The sequence below is a fragment of the Eubalaena glacialis genome, chromosome 2 (genome assembly GCF_028564815.1).
Source record: "Eubalaena glacialis isolate mEubGla1 chromosome 2, mEubGla1.1.hap2.+ XY, whole genome shotgun sequence".
Lineage (NCBI taxonomy): Eukaryota > Metazoa > Chordata > Mammalia > Artiodactyla > Balaenidae > Eubalaena > Eubalaena glacialis.
Genome location: NC_083717.1, coordinates 99,489,553 through 99,513,649, shown reverse-complemented (window position 1 = coordinate 99,513,649; position 24,097 = coordinate 99,489,553). Strand labels below are relative to the sequence as shown.

General features: G+C 43.4%; 1 protein-coding gene across 2 annotated transcripts in view; it reads left to right on the top strand.

Moving 5' to 3' along the window:
* Positions 1 to 4,916: 4,916 nt before the first annotated feature.
* GLDN (gliomedin) overlaps positions 4,917 to 24,097 on the top strand; it is a 67,229-nt gene continuing 48,048 nt past the window's right edge. For both annotated transcript variants that reach the window (XM_061182131.1, XM_061182130.1), the window contains exon 1: positions 4,917 to 5,500. In XM_061182131.1, coding sequence (XP_061038114.1) covers positions 5,138 to 5,500 — 363 coding nt within the window. In that variant the 5' untranslated portion in view covers positions 4,917 to 5,137. The remainder of the gene's footprint in view (positions 5,501 to 24,097) is intronic.

Sequence of the window (24,097 nt, the reverse complement as noted above, 5' to 3'; positions counted from 1 at the left end):
ACTTCACAGGCTTATTATGGGGTTCAAATAACATGAGAAAGTACTTTGAAAACTGAACTGCTCTACACATATAAAGCTTTGTTTTGTCCTTGCAAAAACAGCAGTTCAAGTTTCTTAAGTGGGGCTTTGCAGTATTATCTTACTTCCACGGATTTAGCCATTTCAAAGCCAGTCTTGGAGCTCCTCTTCATATTTTTCCTTCAGCCTCTGAAAACAATCACTTTTTTAAATTTACTGAAAGGCCATAACTCCAGATGAAAAAGAAGACTTCTCTCAACAGTCCGACAAGGTTACAATTAAGAGTCTACTAATGTTGGAATTGGGGGACCTGTCTGTCACTAATCAGGTAGAAATGTGGACATGGAGATGTGCCCATGTCCCCCTTCAAGGAAGGACTTGCTGCAGGGAATGAGGTCAAGGTGTGCCTCAGCTTCAAGAGCCACCTGGCCCAAGGCCACACCCTCCCCAGGGCAGCCCACATCTGCCCCGTGACCCAGAGAGAAGAGGGAGGAAGCCCAGTCATTCTGGCCTGACATAGGACACTGATGGGCAATACTCAATCCAGAGCTTCCCAGTGGGCTGGCCAAGGCTTGGCAGGACTGCACTGAGCTGGACTTCTCCTTCTGCCCAATCCTGCTTCCTCTCTCTTTCCTTCATAGGTGCTGATCCCTAATATATATCTTGCACCCCAAATTCCATCTCAGTATCTGCTCCAGGGAACCCAATCTGTGACAATTGGCTACCATGTGCTAAAAGGGCAGGATGAGATGGGGGGTATGTTTACTGCAAACAAAGGAAACAAAGCACAGAAAGGGTAGAGGGGAAATTTGAAATAGCACTACTGTACAACCTTGGACAGCTCCATGCCCAACAATAATTGGGCTGCTCAAAGGCCTAAGAAACTATAACTATGATAGGTGGAAATCTATTACCTGATCAACTTAGACCAAAATCTCATAAGGGAAGCAATATCATCTAGCCTTATTCCCAACCCTAGGCATAACCTGATTTGGTGGTCTCAGCCTGAAGCACCAAAGGCTGACTTCTCAGAAAATGCAAATATCTGCTGGGTATTATATAAAAACCCCAGCTAGTATCAAGATTAGCCAAATCATCTAAATGTTAGTTGCAGTTCTATTTTCCAACTACCTTTAAATGTGCAGTGAAAGAGAAAGTGGCACTTTCCAGAACTCAGTGTTTTCTTATTTCATTTGGAAAAGTGGGTTTAAAGGCTGAGATTTAGCCTGGTGCTTGTCAGAGATCATACATAGTTTCTGTAGTGACAGGAGCCACTGCAAATCCTGCAAGAAAAGGTAATCTTTGAAAACGAAACGCTGTCATCTGTCATCCACCAAACCAACCCCCCCCACACACACATACACTTAAAACCCCTCACTGGCTTCCCACTCCTCTTACAATAAAGACCCCAGCCCTACAAAGTCCCACCCACAGAGACTGGCCCCTAACTCTGTCTCCAGCCTCATTTCACTCCCTCCCCTCCTTGCTTCCAGTGCTCTCCATGCTGCAGCCACATTGGCCTTCTTAATGGTTCCTCAAATAAGCCATGGTACCTCCTGCTATAGGGCCTCACACATGCTCTCCCCTCTGCCTGCAACTCTCCCACCCAAACTGTCACCTAGTTAATGATGACTCACCTTTAGTTTCCAACTCAAGCACCATCAGTTCCTCTGGGAAGCCTTCCCTGGCACCACACTCCACGTCTAGGACAGGTACCTCGGTGATATAATCTCACAGAATCACACTCCTTTTTTTCAGGGCATCTATCTCATCATCTCATTTAGAATTATACCCTCACATCTGTGAGTACTTGGTTAATCTGTCTCCCCTCTTAGACTGTAGGCTTCAGGAAGGCAGGAATGGTGTCTGGGTTTGCTCTCTATCTTATGCCTAGCTCCTGGCACAGTTCCTGGCAGATAGTAAGCACTCGATTTGTTGAATAAGTGGATAAATGAATGGTTGAATGAATGAACAAGTGAACAAACAAGGAAAATGAGAGAATTTCTCACTTTGGTTGGGTGGCTTGAAGTTTCTTGGGGTTAAAGTATAGAAATGGGGAGTTAAAACCAGAGGTGGTTGGGCGGAAGATAGACGTACATGCTGGCAATTATTAGAGAGACTTTCTCCCTAACCGGTGGCAAAGAGGAAGGATGGGGCTGGGGAGGCAGCAAAGCACCATCAGAAGTCACAACATAGCTGCCAACCTTTGGACCAAAATACCCAAGTGCCAGGCCTTAAAGTAAATGAAAATTATTCACTTCACAATCAGGAGAAAATGCCATGGAATTAAAGTTGGAGTATATTCTTGAATTGGATTTTATTCTTCAGGGCCCTAAAGTTAACCAGCTGGAATCATTTTCTGAGGACCATTCTATTTAACCTTTGGAAACGAAGCATCTGCCTTTTAATGGAAAAACTACTTCCCATTGTAAAGATAGCACATGATGTTCTTGGCTTCTTTGGTCTCCAGAAAAGGAAACTCAGATATCTCCCCATGTCCTCGCTGTATCTTGAACCCCCTATATCAACAAAACAGGCCAGATTAATAGCTAACTTTATTTTTTAATAATAAGTAGAATGTACCAGCTCATCCAGAGAATACTAGACAGGGCAGCCTACATAGACATATCAGCCTCTCAAAAAGTCTCAGGAGGCTTAGGAAGCCACAGATTGAAGCGCCCCACATAACCAACCTCAAAGTCACTGTATTCAGACAAAAGGCCAAGTTTACCACCCACTCAAAGTTCTGTTCCTAAAAAAGCATTGACAACCAAGTAATCAAATATTACTACTTTGCACAAGTCCATGCTGTGATGGACACAGTGAAGAGAGGTCCCTTCCTTAAGCATACTATAACCCAACTAAAGAACTAAGATCTGGAAGAACTAAGAAGTTGGTCAACAGCACAGGCACAGTATATGGATATCAGCAAGTTCAGACAGCCCATAGCCAACCACACTAAAGTCCATTGAACATCTTCTACTGGCTGTGGGCTCTGAACCAGAGGGGGTGGGGATGTGTGTGTCAGGCTACTTTCACTCTCCTGACCATTAGACAGGCAGCCTTCCAAGGAAGGTGGGGCCTGTTCTGTGGCATAAGCAGGGTTTCATTCTTAAGCCCTACCACCACTACACACACATCATTTAACATAGCCTTGCCCTCACCATACAGCCTTTCATTCGTTTGTTTATTTGCTTATTCAACAGGTAATTATTGAATGGCCATTTTAAGCCAGGGACTGTGCTGGGTGTTGGGGGGAGACAGGGTTAAACAGGATGTGACCCCTAACCTCAGGAGCTGTATACTCTGTTGTTAATGGTGGGCATTGGTGACAGATGTTCTGGCAACAGAAGCTGTATGAATGTTAGGATAAAGAGAAGCTCAGGAGGCTCCATGGGACTCCAACTGCTTACACTGCAAAAGCTGCTTGTCTTGTTCATTTCTGTACCTCCAACACCCATTACTGTGCCCAACACACAGTAGGCGCTCAGTAAGTTTTTAGTGACATAATGAAAATCTTACTGGGGCCAACCTCCAACTCTGTCTCTCCATGGCTTCTCCCCATTGGTCCTAAGCCTGACAGTTGGCATCCTATGCCTAGATGAAAAGAGATGAGGGCACATGGCAATTCTTCCAATAGGTCATAATATGTTGGAGTTGGGAGGAACTGGACAACGTTGTCTGTATCACCCCCATCCCCTCTCAGACATCATGTCCCCATAGTTGAGGTCCTTCATGAACCACTTGGTCCTTCATGCTTTCCTGATGCCTCATCCTGGATGTTCTTTTAAGAATATGCAAGTTGGTCAATGTCCCAATTAAAACTCAGGAATCCAGACCTTGACACAGAACCTTGAAGCTCCAGCTGGCTCAGTGGCAGGGAGCCACCTCCTTCTCTGAGATAATGGGCTGTGGAAACCGCAATCTTGTCTTCTAGTTGTGGCTTCCCACACCACCAGGGCCTCCTGCATGCCCTGGGGCCCCAGGGAGGCAGAGCCATTCTAGAGAAAGCTGAGAAAAATAGGGATGAAGAGGTCCTTGGAGGAGACTGAGAAGTGACTCTGCATGGGGGAGGGGGGGACAGTGGCCCTTGAGGCACAGCAAGCAAATGAGCTAACAGGAAATGGGGGCTGTGAAGGGGTAGCCAGGAGGTATGAGGCAACTGCCCCCTCAAGTAAGACAGGCTAAGTAAGGTAAGGTCCAGCAGGGACCCAGAGTCCCAACCCTTCAGCCAGAAAGCACCTCAGAATCAGTCCAGAGTGGTCTTGTGACATGCTCAAAGTCCCCCAGCTGGGTAGCAGCAGGATAGGGTTAGAACCAGTTCTCCTGATTTCCACTCTGGAGTTTTTTTTCTCATCACCTTGCTACCTCCCAGATATGGATCTCATGGGAGAGTTCTTGGCCTGTCACATCCTGAAAAATCTCCCTTCACAGATGATTCCTGCTTGTCATGCAGGGCTGGGCTTTTCTGGTTCTGATGGGTGGCTTTTTTTAACCCTCCAATGCCAGCTGTTTTCCTGTCTCTAGCCATTCCCTTCCTAGGAAAGATCGAGTGGGGTCTTCAGTGGCCACATGAGGCCTTATGACCCTGGGGAGGAATGATAGGCAGCCTGGGACCCAGCCCAGCAGCAGACCTCCCAGGGACAGTGGGCACATGCCTTGGCATCTGGGCATGCTGATCCTTTTCTCCAGAGAGGGCAGTGTGGGGGGAGGAGGTGGTGGAATCCAGCGACTTCTCAGGCCATAAGAATTCCTGCTCTCCCCCTCAGTCTGACCCTCGTTCTGCCCGTCTGGGCCACGGCAATGCCCACGCGCAGGGCAGCGGGGGAAAAGGAAGGAGAGACGGGTTTGCTGGTTTGCTTGGCCGGGCACCAGGAGCGTGAGCCCTGCCCCCCTCCGCGGACTGTCTCCACTCGCTCCTCTCCCCCTCTCCGCCTGCCTGTCCCTCCGGGCTGCTCGGGCGCCACCATTACTGTCCCCAACCCGCCCCACCAGCCGGGCCAAAGGGCGGCGTGATTCACGGCGCTGCCACCAGCCCACGGCTTGCCCACAGCGTATAAAGGCTGCGGGGTTGAAAGGCGGCAGAGCCTTGCCCGACCCGGCCCGAGGCGCGCAGAGCATGGCCGGAGGCGCGGAGCGAGGCCGCGGGGGCGCGGGCTGGGGACTGCGCGGCGCCCTGGCCGCCGTGGCCCTGCTCTCGGCGCTCAATGCTGCGGGCACGGTGTTCGCGCTGTGCCAGTGGCGCGGGCTGAGCGCGGCGCTGCGGGCGCTGGAGGCGCAGCGTGGCCGGGAGCAGCGCGAGGACAGCGCCCTGCGCGCCTTCCTGGCGGAGCTGAGTCACGCACCTCGCCGGGCGCCCGCGCCACAGCCAGACCCTGTGAGCGCCGCGCGCAACAAGCGCAGCCACGGCGGGGAGCCGGCGCAGTACATCCGCGCCGAGAGCCACGACATGCTGTTGATGATGACCTACTCCATGGTGCCGGTAGGCGGGGGCTCAGCTCCCCTTGACGCCCCCGCCGGGGTGGGCGGCGTACAGTGTGGGGAGAGAGCCCTAGACGCCCTCTCCTCCCCTAGCCAGATGGCAAGGTGCCGTGGGGAGAGGTCCTGGGTGTGAGCCCGCTGGGGAAGTCACCTTGGCAAGCACCTTAGCCCTCTGGGGTCAGTTTCTTCATCTGTTAAATGGGGGAGGGGGTGAAGGGGTAAGTCTTCCACCTCTGACGTCGTTCAGTCTGCAAATAAATGAGGGGAGTAGGCAGTGTTTTTAAGAGCCTACTTCCTAACTTTGGACATAAGTTTTCACCTTCTGGTGTGCCAGGAGCCACAGCAGCCCCGGGTTGTGCCTGTGCAATTCGTAGGGGCCCCCTGAGAGCACGGAGGTAGAATTTCTGAGAGAGCGCAGGCTTCTTCAATAAAGGGATTCTTTCCCTGGCATGATCTAGTGGTCTGGCGTTTCACCTGGCCTCGGCTCATCAGCACAAGACTGCCGACGTAATAGTCTCTGTTTAAGTGAAAACAATCAGCCCTAATTTTACCAACCCCCGGGAGCTTTCTACGGAGAAACTTACTCTTGTGTCTAAAGTGGTTACAAATAGTGGAAATCAACATAGAGCAATTTTCTTAAAACGCAATGTCAAAGCTGAGGTTCATCATATGGGCTCTAAGAAGTCTATGGAACTTCAGAAAATGTCAGTGTGTGCTCTCGCAGGCGCGTGCATCTAGGGAGAGTCCATAGCTTTTCGTTAGATTTTCAAAGGGGCTCCATTGCACTCCCCCCAAAAGGTTTAAGAAACACTGCTGTTAAAAAAGTCTTTAAAGCAAAGCCTCAAAAATCTTTTTTCCAGTGTTAACTTTCTTTGCTTTTGCTGATTTTAACTCAGTAATTATCTAACAATTACATTTAGATCACATTGCAGTTCCCCATTCCATTTAATTATCCGTTACAACCGCTATGGTCTTATTTCACTTTAAAATTACGAAGATTTCAGTTCTGTCACCTCAAGTCAAGTGTGAGCCATATTTTGGAATCCTAGGTATTTGAAGATAAATCCACTTAAACCTCTTATAGAAGCTTTTAAATATCTTACATGAGCTGAAGTGCTTTTAAAACTACATGGAGGACTTCCCTGGTGGCCCAGTGGTTGGGAGTCCACCTGCCAATGTGAGGGGGGAGGGAGGAGGGAAGAGGAGGGGGGAAGAGTTCGAGCCCTGGTGCGGGAGGATCCCACATGCGGCAGAGCGGCTGGGCCCCTGCGCCACGGCTGCTGAGCCTGCGCTCTGGAGCCCCCGTGTGAGCCACAACTACTGAGCCTGGGAGCCACAACTGCTGAGGCCCGTGCGCCTGGAGCCCATGCTCTGCGGCAGTAGGGGCCACCGCAATGAGGGGCCCAAGCACCGCGGCTGAGAGTGGCCCCGGCTCGCCGCGGCTGGAGAGGGCCCGCGGGCAGCGGCAGGGACCCAATGCAGCCAAAAATCAATCAATCAATCAAGGAGTATTTTATATAAAAAAGATAAAATAAGACTACATGGAAGTACTACACACTTCAAACACATCTTATGAGAAAGATCACATTTTCCATTCCTGGATTCAGTTTTTACCCACGTTATCATTTAGAAATCTGGGCCCAAGCAAAAATTTCAAAAAAAAAGAACTCTGTAAAACGAAGAAATCTCCTTAAGGGAATTCACTCTTTCTTGGCTCTCCACCACGCATTTTGAGGGGTTTTTGAAATCGTCTGAGAAGGATGCCTCTGAACATCAACATTTTATATTTTTAATCCTGCTTTTAAGGTAGAGGCTTATGTATCCAAATTGCATCCTGTTCAGTCACTAACCCAAGAGAACGCAGAGACTCATTTCTGTGTCAATATGAAAGCTGATTTAACTACCACCACCTGCTCTGTTGCAAGTCAGCAGAAACATTACATTTGTCAGGCTGAGAAGCACTTGTAGATTATCCCCAACTCATCCCCCACTTGGAATGGGTGTGCTTTGACCTTTTGGAGTCACTGAGGGACTTTCTATGCAGGCCAGGAGAAAGCCACCATCATATTCCTCTTGGGAGTAGTTCTCAAACAGTAGGCTTAGGGATCACCTGGGAACATATTAAAAATGCAGATTTCAGGGCCCCACCCTCAGACTTGTAGAATTATAATCTCCAGAATCAGCTTCCTTAAGAAGTTCCCTGATCCCCATTCCCCCACCTTCCCAACCCCTTGATGAGTTTGATACAGGTGGTCTAGGTGCCACACTTTGAGAAAAGCTCCTCTAGACCATGGCTTCTCTAACTTTAATGTGCTTGTGAACATTTTGGGGATTTTGTTAAAATACAGATTCTGATTGAGAAGGTCTAAGTTGGGGCCTGAGCTTCTGCATTTGTAGCAAGTTCCCGCTGACATCAGTGCTGCTGGTCTGAGAACAACATTTTGAATAACACCGTTCCATAGCAGTGGTTGCACATTGAAATCATATGGGGAGTTTAAACATGCTTGATGCCTAGGCCCCACCTCCCAGAGATTCTGAATTAATTGTTAGGGGTGGGTGCCCACTCACCAACACAAAGGACCTTGGCATGCCTTCCCGATGACGGTCAGCTGTGTTAAGCATCTCACTCTCATCAGTTCTCCCTTGAGGCCTCTACTTTGGGCAGAGGAACCAACTTAATTGGTGAAAAACCTTTTACATACTTTATTTTAGCAACAATTTCACCATTCACTTTTGCAGATTTTTCTCATTTTTACTCTCTGTTTTTCTCAGAACAGAGAATTATTCACATGAGGAAACAATTTTTAAGAACTTTCTCAGGGCACCTTGAGTAGAAAAGCTGCTAAGAGAACTATTTAGTGTACATCATGGAGGTCAGTGTGCCCACTTCTTAAGGTTGAAGTCTACACTTTCCCTTGCCCTTTTATATAGCACCAGTAGGTCTTGAATGAGGGTGAAATCAGAAGTCCCATGTCCTTAGAGATCTAGGAACGAAGAAGTAAGCTGTATGCAGACTAATTTCAGCGTTTCAAAAAGTCTTCCAAAATGGCTCATTTATCCAAGATGAGCCTTCTTAAGCCAACTGACACTTCTAAGTTCTGTGCTTTTGGCTGAAAGTACATCAACTCAGCGTGGTCATTCTGGTTAGCACAGTCTGACCGGAAACTGATTGGCAGCTGTAAATGACTTTGTTAAAAGGGCAACATAACTAATTATTACTTAAGTACAGTTAGTTTGGTACAGCCAAACACATTAAATCTTTAAAAGTAAGTAGGTACTTTGGAGAAAAGTAATAAAAGGGGCCCTGGGTACCACTGAGCTTGACCAGTAATGGAACCCATCTGCCAGGAACTCCTGCAGGAGATGCTGCTTCTGTTTAGTCTCCACTCCCTTGCCACCCCTCTTCTCACTCTTCCTCTCATCAGCTGCTCTCTCTCACCCATTCTTCACATCTCACTCTTATTGATGTTCTGGTAGCTTTATCATCCTCCCTGAAATCTTGGGTCGAGCACCCAAGAAAGTTTTACTTCTCACAATGTGCACCTTAACAAGCTTTAAATGGATCAAAGATTTACATTTAAAAAATGAAACTCTAAAATTGCTAGAAGAAAATATGAGTAAATTCATTTTTAATTTTGGAATGGGGAATACCTTTCTTTCAAACTATAACTCAAAAGCCTGAAGCAAACAATAAATAAATAAGTAAATTTAACCACATTTAAAAAGCACACACAACAACAAAACTGCATCACAAACAACAATAAAAACAAATGCATACACCATAAACAGAGGCAAAAGATAAATGACAAACTGGAAAGAAATATTTGCAGCTCATATCATAGGTACAGGGCTACTCTTCTGAATATATATAGCAGTTCTAGAAGTTGATGTAAAAGATAAGAATTTAATAGGGAAATCTGCAACAGAAATAGGAATCCAGTAGGAGTATGGAACAGATAGTTCTCAGGAAAAGAAATACAAATTTCTCTTAAAAACACAGGAAAAGAACTCTTGATTCAAAAATGCAAATTACAACTGCTCTGAAATATAATTTTTACCTGTCAGAATGACAACTGCAAAAGTTTGTCGACATATTCGGTTGGGGAAACTGAAGGGAAACAGACATGCTCTTGCATTGCTGTTTGGAGTGCAAAATGCTACAACCCATATGGAAGCCAATTTGGCAATACCTTTGGATTACAAACACATTTACCCTCTGACCCAGTAATCTTGCTTGTGGGAATTTATCCTGCACAACAGACTTTATCACCTCTGAAATGACGTATGCACATAGTTATTCATTGCAGAATATTTGTAAAAACAAAAGACTATTAACCTGTGTCCACTACAGGACTAGTTAAATAAACTGACCTATACATCCACTGGGATACGAGGTAGCTGTAAAACAAGAATAAGTAAATTCTCTATGTTCTGCTATGAGAACAATCCCCAGGATATATTTTAAGTGACAAAAGTGTAAGGAAGAAGGGGGAAAAATAAATGAAATTAATGAAAGTATTAGGGAGGGTGGGGATGAGGTGGGAATGAGCCTTTCACTGCATAGCTTTGTGCATCATTTTGACTTTTGAACCATGTGACTGTGTTACTCTTATCGTGAGTGAAAAGGCCATAAGCACGAGGTTACATGGCAGCTGCCCCTGGGCTGGGGGCCATAGGGCATGGTAGGGACTGCTCCAGCCCAAGGTTCATGTGCTGTGTCTATAAGGGGAGGCTTTTGCTGGTGGTTGCTGTATGAGAACGAGAGCCCAGTGTGCCTGATCTTTTGATTTTGTCAAGAAAAGTAAAAATTCTGACTTTTTTTTTTTTAATTTTATTAATTTATTTATTTTTGGGTGTGTTGGGTCTTCGTCTCTGTGCGAGGGCTTTCTCTAGTTGTGGCGAGTGGGGGCCACTCTTCATCGTGGTGCACAGGCCTCTCACTATCGCGGCCTCTCTTGTTGCGGAGCACAGGCTTCAGACGCGCAGGCTCAGTAATTGTGGCTCATGGGCCTAGTTGGTCCGCGGCATGTGGGATCTTCCCAGACCAGGGCTCGAACCTGTGTCCCCTGCATTGGCAGACAGATTCTCAACCACTGCGCCACCAGGGAAGCCCAAATCTGACTTTTTATGTGAAATCTCTTGGCTTTGAAGTATTGACAAAAATTCCCTCAAAATGTTTTTGAATTGACTGGCAGTGTGTTGGCCAGACAACACTCACATTGTTAGGGGCCACGTTAAGACTTCCAAGCTTAGTTTGCAGCAGGCTCATCTCATAATCATGAGTAGTTTTGAACAAAAATGGCTTTATTTAGTTCCAGCACAACCTCCACCCCCACCACTGATTTCCCAGCCTGGTTCTGGAAGGATAGTGGTATCTATGCCATTGTTATCATTATTGGTGGTTAAATGGAGATGGATTTTTGCATTCAGTTTGGTTTGGTTTGTTTCATTTTGTTTTGTTTCTGGCTGTCTCTAAACATTAACTCCACCTTCGGAGGATGGAGATTTCCTGTCACTATGGCTTTTCAAAACATGTGTTCTGAAGGTCATTCTCAAGGAGGAGATTCCAGCTATGTTAAGCAGTAACACATTATAGCAAACAGAACTTTTCATGATGACTGCTGTGAGGTACACTCATATGGATCTATACATTATCTTGTTTACAGGGGACAAAAATCACATTACCTGTAGTTACAGCTTCTGCTTGTATGGATGCTATATTTCCTTGAAGGAAAGGAAGGTAACCCCTGCCTTTCCCACTCCTTGAACTGGGTCACTTCCAGGGTGTAAAAGCTGAGGATTTAGACCAGGGGTTAACAAACTATGGCCTAAGGTCACATCAAGCCTGCTACTTGTTTTTGTGCAGCCCATGACTTAAGAATGATTTTTAAATTTATAAATGGATAGGAAAATAAATCAAAAGAGGAATAATATTTTATGACACATGAACATTATATGAAATTCAAGTTTCAGTAACCATAAAGTTTTATTGGAATACATCCATGCCCACTTGTTTATGTATTGTCTGTGGCTGCTTGACACATGACAACCGGAGAACTGAGTAGTTGCACCAGAGACCATACGGCCCACGAAGCCTAATATATTTTCTGTCTTGTCCTTTGCAGAAAAGTTTGCTGACCTCTCATTTAGACAGTGGTCCATGGGAACGGAGGGGTGCTAGGGATGGTTCCTTTGGAGAGCTAATTTAGTAAAATCAGGGTTCTTCTAGCATAGGGTTAACCCTGGAGTTTAAGACCTCCCACAAGGAAACAGAGCCCAGGACAGAGCTGCCCTGAGACTGTGGTTTCACTCTAGAGGGAGGCTGTGGGGCTGAGCCAGCCCTCAAGCCTTTGCTCCCCCTAAGCTGACTTCCCAAGTCAAGAGCAGTCAATGTTAGGACAGCTTTTAGCCACCCATTTAACCCCATATCTAGGCCTTGTTTCACACCCCATCTATTCTCTTCAGTTGAAGGGGAGAAACATATACCCCATTAGGTCCTGTCACATGAAGTGGACCCTGATGAGAGCTCAGAGGCCTGATAGAGCAGAACAAAAAAAGACTGGGCAGCCAAAGTAATAACCCACATGGAGAGACTGGGAGGTGGGTTTCCGTGGCCTTCCTCATAGCAGCATGTGCACGTGGGCACTTGGGATGTCACACCTGACACTGTGGGGTTAATTTGCATGTTAGAAGCCATTTCCAGGTATCAAGGGTAAGAGAATTTGAAGCTACATCTCTGCTAAGACTGTGTCTGGTATTGGTACTGTGAACACACCCATAAACTTCACTCATGTATCAGGTCATGATGGTATGTGAGGAAGACAGGAGAGAGTTGGCCCCTTAGCTACATCCTTCAGACACTTTCTTCATTGACACATATTTTGCACACATGCAAATAAAGCATTCAGTGTAGATGTACAGTTGTCATGATTCTCTAAGGACTTATGTGAGAAACAAATGGGTCAAGACTGAGCATCTGGACCCATAGGGACAGGGAAGTTGTGTTGACCACATGAAAGGCATTAAACCATTTGGACCTGCTCTGAGGTCCTGAGTTGCAGAACAACTGCTCAAATCACGGGTCTTCCAATGCCAAATGGCTGTTCATCCTCCGTAAAGCCCGTGTCTCAGGATCCATCTTTGGCTGGTCCAAGCTCACCTCCACGTGGCGCTACTGCCACCTTCAGCCACTGTGTTCCTGCCCTTAACTTGAGAGACCTGGGATTCCTTCTTCACAGTCAGGTTTGCAGCCAAATTCTCTCTCCCTGATGCTTCCCTGAGGTATGTTGTGGCAGTCGTCTAACCCACGAGTCAGACGGATTCTCATCCTGGGCCCGCAGCTTGGTAGCTGGGCGACCTTGGGCAAGTCTTTTAATTTCCCCAAGCCTCAGTTTCCTCCTCTGTAAGACTGAGATAATAGTATGCACCTCATAGGGCTGTTAGGAGGTTTAAGGGAAATAATGTAGGTAAAGGACAGTGCCTGCTATAGTCAGAGTTCTAGTAAGTGTTCATTGTTGCTGTTACTGAGATTAATCACTATGACTTTATCATGCAGCCCTCCTTGCCCAAAGCCCTCAGTATCTTGTTTCTGGGTTTACTCTTCATCTCCACTTTCTTCAGAATGCCAAGTTGTCTGATCATATGTGCTTTTATCAGCTGCTGCTTCGAGATCATATTTGGCCTTTTGAAGCCTAGGGTGGCATCACACCAACCTAAATCATCTTGTCATTGAAAACAAAACAGAATTAGCCTTGATATGGCAACAAGGCTTCTTCAACAGTTCAGGCTTTCCTGGGGCCTCACCCCTTCTTCATGGCCACTGATGACGAGGTTTGACACCCAGTAGAAGAGAGTCACATTCACCCCATCTCTGACTGGCGTAGCTGTTGTTAACTCCTGCTGATTCCTGTTGGTGGCAGTCCTGAAAAAAGTTTTGGGTGCTTTCATTTGGAAAATTGACAAAATGTGAGTGGAAGGTAGAGCAAAAAACTTCTAAGAAAGGAGAACAATTTACTTCTTAGGGGTCTCATGTTCTCTAGGATATAGGTACCTATGTGAGAACTATCAAAATAGTCTTTATATCTGATAAAACATACTTATCTGGAAAAAAAGACATTTTTAAAAAAAATCTACATTATTCAAACTCTCCTTCCCTCCCTCCCCTCCCCACCAGAAAAAATCCTTGGCCAAATCTAGTTGACATTCAAGCTTCATTTACATGCATTTTATCTACAGACTAAAGGTCATGTTGTGTAAAACAAGCTGATGATTTTAGGTTGTAATTCTTCTACAAAGGGAGCATTTTTCAGCCCATCAGTTGCTTTTTTTTTATGTAGCTCTTTGGATTTTAATAGCTCTATATTTTAAGTAGATAAAATTTACTTCTAGTCTGACTAAAGTTGAGACACAATTTTCTTTACTGAAAGGTAGAGTTAAAATAACAATGCCAACTAAAGATCACTTAAAATGCAATTTGTTCTGAACGCAATAGGTAGAATAACCCCTTCATCTTGCCACTCAGAAAGTTTCTTGTGCTTATCAAAGTGCTGGGAACTTTGGAGATCCTACACAGGCTGTATGTAAAAACTGAGAAGGACTTGGAAATGCGTTGTGGATAACTGTACCCAAGCTAAAATGATGAGCTGGCAGCTGCAAAATAATTCCCCAGTTTTTCAGTAACTTAGTGTAATTGGGGTCTGGAATCCTTTCACTCAAAGGTAGAAAAGGCCCTCTCCCTTTAGGCAGCACTTGAGGACCTTGGAATAAATCCCTCTGAACAGGAAGACCTTTAGAGAAAAATCCTTTACAGTAAGCATCAGGGCAGTGACAAAGAGAGAAAATCAATCCTCACTAAAGTGATGAAGGCAGGTTTCATGGAGGAGACAGAACTTGAAATGGGCATTGAAGGGTTGGTGAGATTTGAGCACGCAAGGAGGGAAAATCATTCCAAGTGCAGGTAATAACTTGAGCCAAGGTCTAGGGACAGGAATGAATGTGGTACAAGGCTTGGAAGAGCAAGAAGCTTTCCTGCACTGGGGAGTTTGGGCTGTGGGAGAGGAATTAAGATGGCTACATGAGAGAGAGCCTTGAATTTCTACTTTTGAAAAGTTGAGAATGAATCTGATGGGTAATTGGGAGAATTTTTCATGGGGCAATCATGAAGAATGTGGTTTTATAAGACTGGTCTGGCTGTACAATGCAGGAAGGACTGCATAGGGGAGAGACAAGAGACAGGAAGAAAGTTAGGACATTATTGCATTAGTCCAGGCAGGAAATGGTTCTGTCTGGCTAAGGTGATGGCATCAGAAATGGAGAAGATATAGATCCTAGAAATACCAAGAAATAAGAATGCATTGAACTTGGGAACTAATTGGATATAAGAAAGAGAAAGGAGCCACCTGGTCCCGATCCATCCAAAGATGGTGGCATAATGGACAGAACTGAGGAACCTAAAGTGGGTTAATTTAGAAGTGAGGATGCTAAATTTGTTTTGAGACTGAATATGAGATGAAAAGAGAGGAAAAAAGAGGGAAGGAAAACTGAAGAGTGAAAGAATATTCAAGGAAAGGAGAACCCATTTCTTCCAAGAAGAATTCTGTCTTCTCCATGAGAGAGGTCTTTACAAGTCTAAAAAGTAAAAGACAGACCCGAAAGCCTTTATAATGAGTGCTGGACTCATACTATGTGTTTACTCCTAGCTCCCCTCTTAGCTGTGTGACCTTTAACAGATCACTCAACCTCTCTGAATCTCAGTTTCCTCATTCTTAAGAAGGCAATGACAGTAGTATCTACCTTAGGTGTTATCATAAGGATTCAATTCAGTAATCCATGTGAAGTCCTTAGCATGGTGCCTAGAACTCAATATATGTTACCTTGTTGTTACTGATGTTTAGTATTTCTCAAATCCTTCCTTTTTGTGCTTCAGGGAATTTTGAAGCCTTGTAATTAAAACAATGGAGATTGAATCAATAGAACTTGCCGGAGAAAGGGCAGGTTCTAGAATAACTCCAAGGTCTGGTATCTCGGGTGGCATAAGGGAAACACACAGACTTCTAGAAAGAATGTTATTTCCCAGATAGTCATTTTTATGGTTCGTGGGTTCAATATATATATATATATATATATATGCTGGGTATTGAATTTAGGGATGTTAATTATACTAAGGATAATTTGCAAATATTTTATTCATGTTCAAGGTGAACTCATGCATTTATCCTTTCATAAACCAAATCTTTTTGAACCCCATAGGAACAGCATGTTTGTCAAACCAACAGTTCCATCCAGCCAGTGTTCTGATGCTAACATCATCAACAATTATTTTGTGGGTGAGCATCTCAACCCAAGGACCTCCTCTAAATATTTTCTGGGCTAACCACTTGTAGCTATTCTCTGAGCGGAGGGAGGAGGGGGCTGAGCAGGGAGTAGGTTGACAAAACATCTTCACAAATGTTTTTGCTATATACAAAGAATGCCAAAGGGCAGAGTTTGAGATAATGGATTAATTCTTTGTCCATTCCCCCAACATTGGACAAGTTACTTAACTATGGTTTATGTATACTTTTCTGACTATAAGGTGAAGATAAGAATGCTTAGATAAAAATCAAAAATTAACTGAAGATGCTTGTTGAAGGGAACAATGTGAGCACAAAATATTGTTATTAACAGTTAGTGAGAGATTATTCCAGCAGTACTCCTGCTTCAGAAAACTCCATTAGAGGCCTGGGGGAGACAAGTGATTCTTAGCTCACTTCAAAACACTCATCTCTTCCACCCCTAACCTCTTCTGCACTTACTGTCTGTATCACACAACTAAAACTTTGTGTACAGTTTTGGTCTCTAATTTGTCATCTTTGGTCACCTTGTCTCTTTAAATATATCTCCACTCTTCGCTAGACCTCTAGTGAGGTATTTGATGAATACCTCTTCACTCATAAAATGCATCCACAACTCAGCAAGGGCAAATATAGACTAAGGTATCTGCCAGTTTCTGAACCTAGTTTCTTTTCATACTAAGAGTTTTGGAGGTGTGTGTTAGTTTCGGCATGTAGTCACTGAGCACCTACTATATCACAGGCACAACTGTGGGTGCACAAGAAACAGTATGAACAAACCATGCAAATCCCTGTCCTGTTGGGGTTTATGTTCGGTGGGGGAAGGGGGGAGGAGCAGACAAGAACCAAAGTAAATAAGTAAATTATCTACAATATTAGAAAGTGATGAGTGCTGTGAAGAACAATAAAGCAGCGTTGAGGATTAGGGAGCAGGAAGGGGAAGATGCAATTGGAAGTCTTCTGGGTGGGGAAGGCCTCACTAAGAAGGTGACATTTGAGCAAAAACTTGAAGGAGGTGAGGGAGTGAGCCATGTGGAAATCTAGGGGAGGGCTGTTCAGGCAGAGGGAACAGCAAGTGCAAAGACACTGAGATAGGAGAGTGTCCCCAGAGCACAAGGAACAGCAAGAAGACTGGGAGAGGATAACTGGGGGAAGGAAGGACAAGGGGACCAGTTCAAGTAGGGCCTTGCAGGCTGTTGTGAAGACATTGGCCCTTATGGGGAGTCTTTGGAGGATTTTAGGCAGAGGAGTGATATGATCTGACCTGCCTTTTCAAAGGATCACTATGATAGGACTAGACTCTCTGTGTGGGGAGGGTGGGCTGTGGTAGCAGGGAGGCCATTTATTTAGCTACTCCAGTGAAAAAAGACAGTGGCTGAGGCCAGGGTGGTAGCAGTAGAATGATAAGTGGGCAGTGTCTAGATATGTCTGATGTCCAGCTGATGGAATTTGCTGACAGCTTGAATATGAGGGGGGAAAAAAGGAGTTCAGTGACTTCAGGGTTAGTGACCAAGCAGTGGAAAGATAGAATTGCCATTAATGAGATAGAAGAATTGCAGATGGAACAATTTTGAGGGGAATATCAGGAGTTCAGTTTGGGGTATGTTGACATTGAGATTTCTGTTAGATGTTCAAGTGAAGATATTGAAGAGACAGCTGAATACCAGAGTCTGGGAGGGAAGGAATTCCAGTTGGAGGTATACCCAGGAAATAGTGGAGATGCTGAGCATGATAATACTTATGACCTGGACACAGGGAGGCTCTAACCAAGAGTCTATCTACTCCTTATTAAACCCAGATTATTTTACTTAAAACTCTTGTATAAACAACTAATTAAATTAATTAACTATATTGCAAGCTTTTTGTACCCAGGGATTGTCTTACCTTTACAAACATAGGGCCCAACTTATCAAGTATTTGTTAATGAATAAATAGGTACTTCTATGTCATCAGAAATATCTTGGAAAGAAGTTTAAAAGAAATCTTTCAGGGATTAGGTAATATGTAAGTCAGTATAACAGATGCTAAGTGCCTGTTCTGGGCAGTGTGGGTGCACACTGTGGTGATAGGAAAAACAAGAAAGGAGCCCTCAGGGAATTCATCGGCTAGTGGGAGGGGAAAATCCTCAAGCACATATGACAGAGCAAAGGATGGTAAGACCCTAAGAGAAGTAAGAATAAAATCCAGTGGGCAATCAGGAAAGGTTTCAAGAAGAAGGTGGCATTTGACCTGAAACTTGGGAGACGGGCAGGGCTTCAGAAAGGCAAAAAGGCCCTTGAACGGCAGGTGGTTCATTTTAGGTGGAGCATGATAGAGGGAGATGTAAAACATGTCTGAAGTCCTGGCCTTCATTCTGGAAAATTATTCTGAGTATAGAATTGAGAATGTTTCCCTTTTAGTACTTGAAAGATGTCACCCCACTATCTTCTCACTTGCCTGTTTGCAATGAGAAGCCTGCTGTTCTTGTCTTTGTTCCCCTCTGTGGGTTGTGTCTTTTCTTCCTCTGGCTGCCCCTAAGATTTACCCTTTACTGAATGTTTTAAGCAGTTTTATTATTATATGCCTTAGTGTCATTTTCTCCATGTTTCTTTTGCTTGTGTTTTGCTGAGCTTATTGGAAATGTGGGTTTATAGTTCTCATTAAAATTGGGAAATTTTCTGCCATTATTTCTTCAAATATTTTTCTGCCCATCCTGCCAGCCAGGGACTCTAATTACACATGTATTGGGCTACTTTAAGTTTTTCCACAGCTCACTGATGACCTGTTTGCTTTTTAAGTCTTTTTTCTCCATGTGTTCCATTTTGTCTAGTTTCTATTGTTATGTCTTCAAATTCATTAATCTTTCCTCTGCTCTTAGTCCCACTCAGTGTACTTTTCACCTCAGACATTCTAACTTTCATTTCTATAAGTTTGAATTGGGTTTTTTTAATATTTTTTAAATTTCTATTTAACATGTTCAGTCTTGCCTCTAGCTTCTTGAATATTCTGTTTCCTGCTGAGGAATGAAGAATTCATTCATTCACAGCTTACTATGTGGAAAGCTATTGGCTATGTGTTGAGGTTATAAAAATAAACAAGATATATACTTCCCCTCCCCGAGATGCTTACAATTAGTGGGGAACAAACAAATAACCAGGCAATGACAAGAGTGCCCTGATGGGAGAAGTGAGGGATGCTGGGGGAGATAAGAACATCTCCAACCTGAGATGGGGGAGAAAGACTTTTGGGAAAGCGACATCAGAGCTACAGCTAGGATGATATACGAAGAGTGAGAATGACTAGGAGTTCTGCAACTTTTTTTCTGATTGTTAATGTTTCCATTATAGTAACTTGGAAAATACAGAAAGATATAAAAACTCTAATTTTAAAAGTGTTTTGCATGTTAATAAGTTAACAAAGCATGGTGACTTATGGAGAAGTTACCCTGTGATCCTTTCTGGTTTTATTTTTTTTTTAATTGCTGAAAAATCATCAGGAGAAGAACAAAAAGAGCCCCACCTCGTTAGTCAGGACTCTGTTCTTAAGGTCTGAGTTCATAGGGAGTTTTCTGGGAGAGGAAAAAAGAGAGAGAGAGACTGCAGGAACTGAAAGACGCTGGAACAAGCCCTTGTTTTTGATGGTACAGGGTAGAACTTCTCAAAGTGTGGGTGGGGGTCATCTTCATCAAAAAGACCTGGGAGCATCTGTTTAAAAATGCTGATGTCTGGGCTACATTCTGGATCTGCTGAGTCAGAATCAGTGAAGGTTGAGTCTGGAAATCTGTATGTAGATTGCACTCTAGGTGATTCTAATACATCCTAAATTGAAGAATCATTGGCTAGATTGGGTGGGAGAAGATATTAGAGGCTTGGTAGTTTGATGTTTAAAAGAGGAGGGCCCAGGAGAGGGTTCAAGATGGCAGCATAGGAAGATCCTGAACTCACCTCCACCCACAGACACAACAAATCTACAACTACATATGGAATAATTCCCTCTGAAAAGGACATGAAAACTGGATGAACAGAGTCTCCAGAACAAAAGGTAAAAGGACAACATCAAAGCAAACAAGAGAAACAGAAATATCCTCATGCCAAGGAAAAAACCACACCCTAGCCATGGAAATCCACAATCGGGAAGGATCACAAAGGCAGAGTTTTTTTCTGAGGAGCAAGGGATTTGAGCTCCACATGAGGCAACCCAACCCTTAGATCATGCACAGGAGAGATGAGCACCCAAAACACCTGGCTTTGAAAACCAATAGGAAATATGTCCAGGAAAATTATGGAACTCTAGGGAACAGAAAACCACCACTTAAAGAGCTCATGCACAGACTCACTCAACCTGAAAATCAGTGCAAAAACACCAGATTGAAAGTGCCTGGACCATAGGTGAGGGGGACCCACTTACTAATCTTGAAGTATCTACCAAAGAGGCAGGAACCAGTTGGGACACTACCCTGGGACTGAGACACTGATGAGAGCCATTTTTGTGATCTCAGGCTGCCTTGCTAATACTGGCACTGGAGGGCACCATTTTGGAAATCTCTATATAACCTGTTAGCCTCAACGGTCATGCCCCACCAAGAGCCCTGCCTACCCCTGTGCCTTGGCCAGGCCTTACAGCCAGCTGTGCAATAACTCATCCACCAGTGCCTGGAAGCCACTGTAGCAGGCCACACAGCCATTTCAAGGGCTAGCCCCACCCACCAGCATACAACAGCCACCACAACCAGGCTGCACAACCATTCATGGGGCCAGCTCCACCCACCAATGTACCGCAGGAGTAGCTACAACCTGGACACAACAGGAGGGTACATGCAGCCCACATAGGGGACACCCCTGATTACTGGCACTGGTGGCCAGGTGGGATTGCACTTCTGAGCCTCACAGGACATCTCCTACATAAGGCTACTTCTTCAAGACTGGGAAAGGTAGCTGATTTACCTAATACATAGAAACAAACACAGAAAATTAGGCAAAATGAGGAGACAGAGGAATATGTTCCAATTAAAAGAACAAGGCAAAACCTCAAAATAGGAACTAAGTGAAATGGAGATAAGCAATATACCTGATAAAGTGTTCATAATAATGATCATAAAGATGCTCACTGAACTCAGGAGAAGAATGGACAAACGCAGTGAGAATTTCACAAAAAGATAGAATATATAAGAAAATACCAAACAGAAGTTTTAAATGAATTGAAAAAAATCCACTAGAGGGGTTCAACAGCAGATTGGATGAGGTAGAAGAAGAAATCAGTGAACTGGAAGACAAAGCAATGGAACTCACCCAAACAGAGCAGCAAAATGAAAAAAATAATTTAAAAGAATGAAGAATACCCTAAGGGAACTTTGGGACAACATCAAGTGGAATGACATTTGCATTATAGGGGTTCCAAAAGGAGAAGAGAGAGAGAAAAGGCCAGAATAATTATTTGAAGAAATTGTGGCTGAAAACTTTCCTAATCTGGGGAAGGAAACAGACATTCAAGACCAGGGAGCCTAGAGAGTTCCAAATAAGATGAACCCAAAGATACACACACTAAGATACATTATGATTAAAATGGTAAAAGTTAAGGATAAAGAGAGAATCTTAAAATCAGCAAGGGAAAAACAACTTGTTACATACAAGAAAAACCCCATATGACTATCAGCAAATTTTTCAGCAGAAACCTTATGGGCCAGAGGGAGTGGCATAACATATTCAAAGTGTTGAAAGGAAAAAGCTTCCAATCAAGAATTCTCTACCAAGCAAGGCGATCATTCAGAATTGAAGGAAAAATTGAGTTTCCCAGTTAAGCAAAAGCTAAAGACATTCACCACTACTAAACTGGCTCTATAAGAAATATTAAAGGGACTTCTTTAAGTTGAAAAAATGGCACTAATTAATTATATGAAAACGTATGAAAGTAAAAGATTTCACTGGAAAAAATAAATATTATATAAAGGTGGTGGATAATCACCTATAAAGCAACCAGGAATGTTAAAAAAACAAAAGTAGTAAAATTAACTACAATTAAAATAATTAGTTAAAGGATACGTAAAATTAAAAGATTTAAAATGTCTCATCACAAGTATGAAATGTGGAGGGGTGTAAAAATATAAAGTTTTGGAATGTGTTCACATTTAAGTTGCTACCAACTTGAAACAGACTGCTATTTACATAAGATGTTATATGTGAACCTCATGGTAACCACAGGGAAAAAACTTATAGTAAATACCCAAAAGAAAATGAGAAATGAATTGAAACATACCGCTAAAGAAAACCACCAAAACACAAAGATAGAGAGAAAGAGAAGAAGAAAGGAACAAATAGGAACCACAAAAACAGCCAGAAAACAATTAACAAAATGGCAATAAGTACATACCTATCAATAATTACTTTAAATGTAGATGGAATAAATTTTCCAATCAAAAGACAAAGTAGCTGAATGGATTGAAAAAAACAAACAAACAAGACTCATCTATATACTGCCTACAAGAGACTCACTTCAGAAGTAAGTACACACACACACTACTATATTTAAAAAGGATAACCAACAAGGACCTACTGTATAGCACAGGGAACTCTGCTCAATGTTATGTGGCAGCCTGGATGGGAGGGGAGTCTGGGGGAGAATGGATACGTGTATATGTATGGCTGAGTTGCTTTGCTGCGCATCTGAAACTATCACAACATTGTTAATTGGCTACACTCCAGTATAAAATAAAAAGTTAAAAAAAAGTACAACAAAAAAATAATAAGAAGAGGTAAGTTTTTTGCAAAAAAAAAAAAGAAGAAGTAAGTACACACACAGACTAAAGGTGAAGGATGGAAAAAATATTCTATATAAATGGAAAAGAAAAGAAAGCTGGAGTAGATATACTCACATCAGACAAAATAGGCTTTAAACAAAGACTGTAATAAAAGACAAAGAAGGGCATTAGGTAATGATAAAGGGGTCAATCCAGTAAGAAGATGTAACATTTATAAAGGTATATGCACCCAACAGAGGAGCACCAAGATATATAAAGCAAATAGTAATGGACTTAAAGGGAGAAATTAAAAGCAATATAATAATAGTAGGGAACTATAACACCCCATTTACATCAATGGATAAACCATACAGACAGAAAATCAATAAGGAAACAGCAGACTTAAATGACACGTTAGACCAGATGTATTTTATTTTATTTTATTTTAACATCTTTATTGGAGTATAATTGCTTCACAATGTTGTGCTAGTTTATGCTGTACAACAAAGTGAATCAGCCACACGCACACATACATCCCCATATCTCCTCCCTCTTGCGTCTCCCTCCCACCCTCCCTATCCCACCCCTCTAGGTGGTCACAAAGCACCGAGCTGATCTCCCTGTGCCATGCAGCTGCCTCCCACCAGCTATCCACTTCACATTTTAGACTAGATGTATTTTAATACAATAGATGCAGAAAAAGCATTTGTCAAAATTCAACATCCATTAATGATAAAAACTCTCAACAACGTGGGTATAGAAGGAACATACCTCAGCATAATAAAGGCCATATATGACAGACCCACAACTAACATCACACTCAACAACAAAAAGCTGAAAACTTTTCCTCTAAGATCAGAAACAAGACAAGGATGCCCACTCTAACCACCGTTGCTCAACATAGTATTGGAAGTTCTAGCCACAGCAATTTGGCAAGAAAAATTAATAAAAGGTATTACAGGTATAAAGGTATACAAATAGGAAAGGAAGAAGTAAAAACTGTCACTATTTTCAGATGACATGATAATATACATAGAAAACCCTAGACTCTATCAAAAAATTGTTGGAACTAATAAATGAATTCAGAACAGTAGCAGGATACAAAATCAATATATAAAAATCTGTGGCGGGAATTCCCTGGCAGTCCAGTGGTTAGGATTCTGCGCTTCCACTGCAGGAGGCCCAGGTTTGAACCCTGGTTAGGGAACTAAGATCCCTCAGAGCTGCTTGGTGTGGCCAAAAAAAAAAAAAAATCTGTGACATATCTATACACTAAGAACAAACTATCAGAAAGAGAAATTAAGAAAACAAACCCATTAGCAATGCAAACCCAAATTAAAAAGAATAAAATACCTAGGAATAAAATTAACTACGGAGGGGCTTCCCTGGTGGCGCAGTGGTTTAGAATCTGCCTGCCAATGCAGGGGACACGGGTTCGAGCCCTGGTCCGGGAAGATCCTACATGCTGTGGAGCAACTAAGCCCATGTGCCACAACTACTGAGCCTGCGCTCTAGAGCCCATGAGCCACAACTACTGAAGCCCGTGCACTTAGAG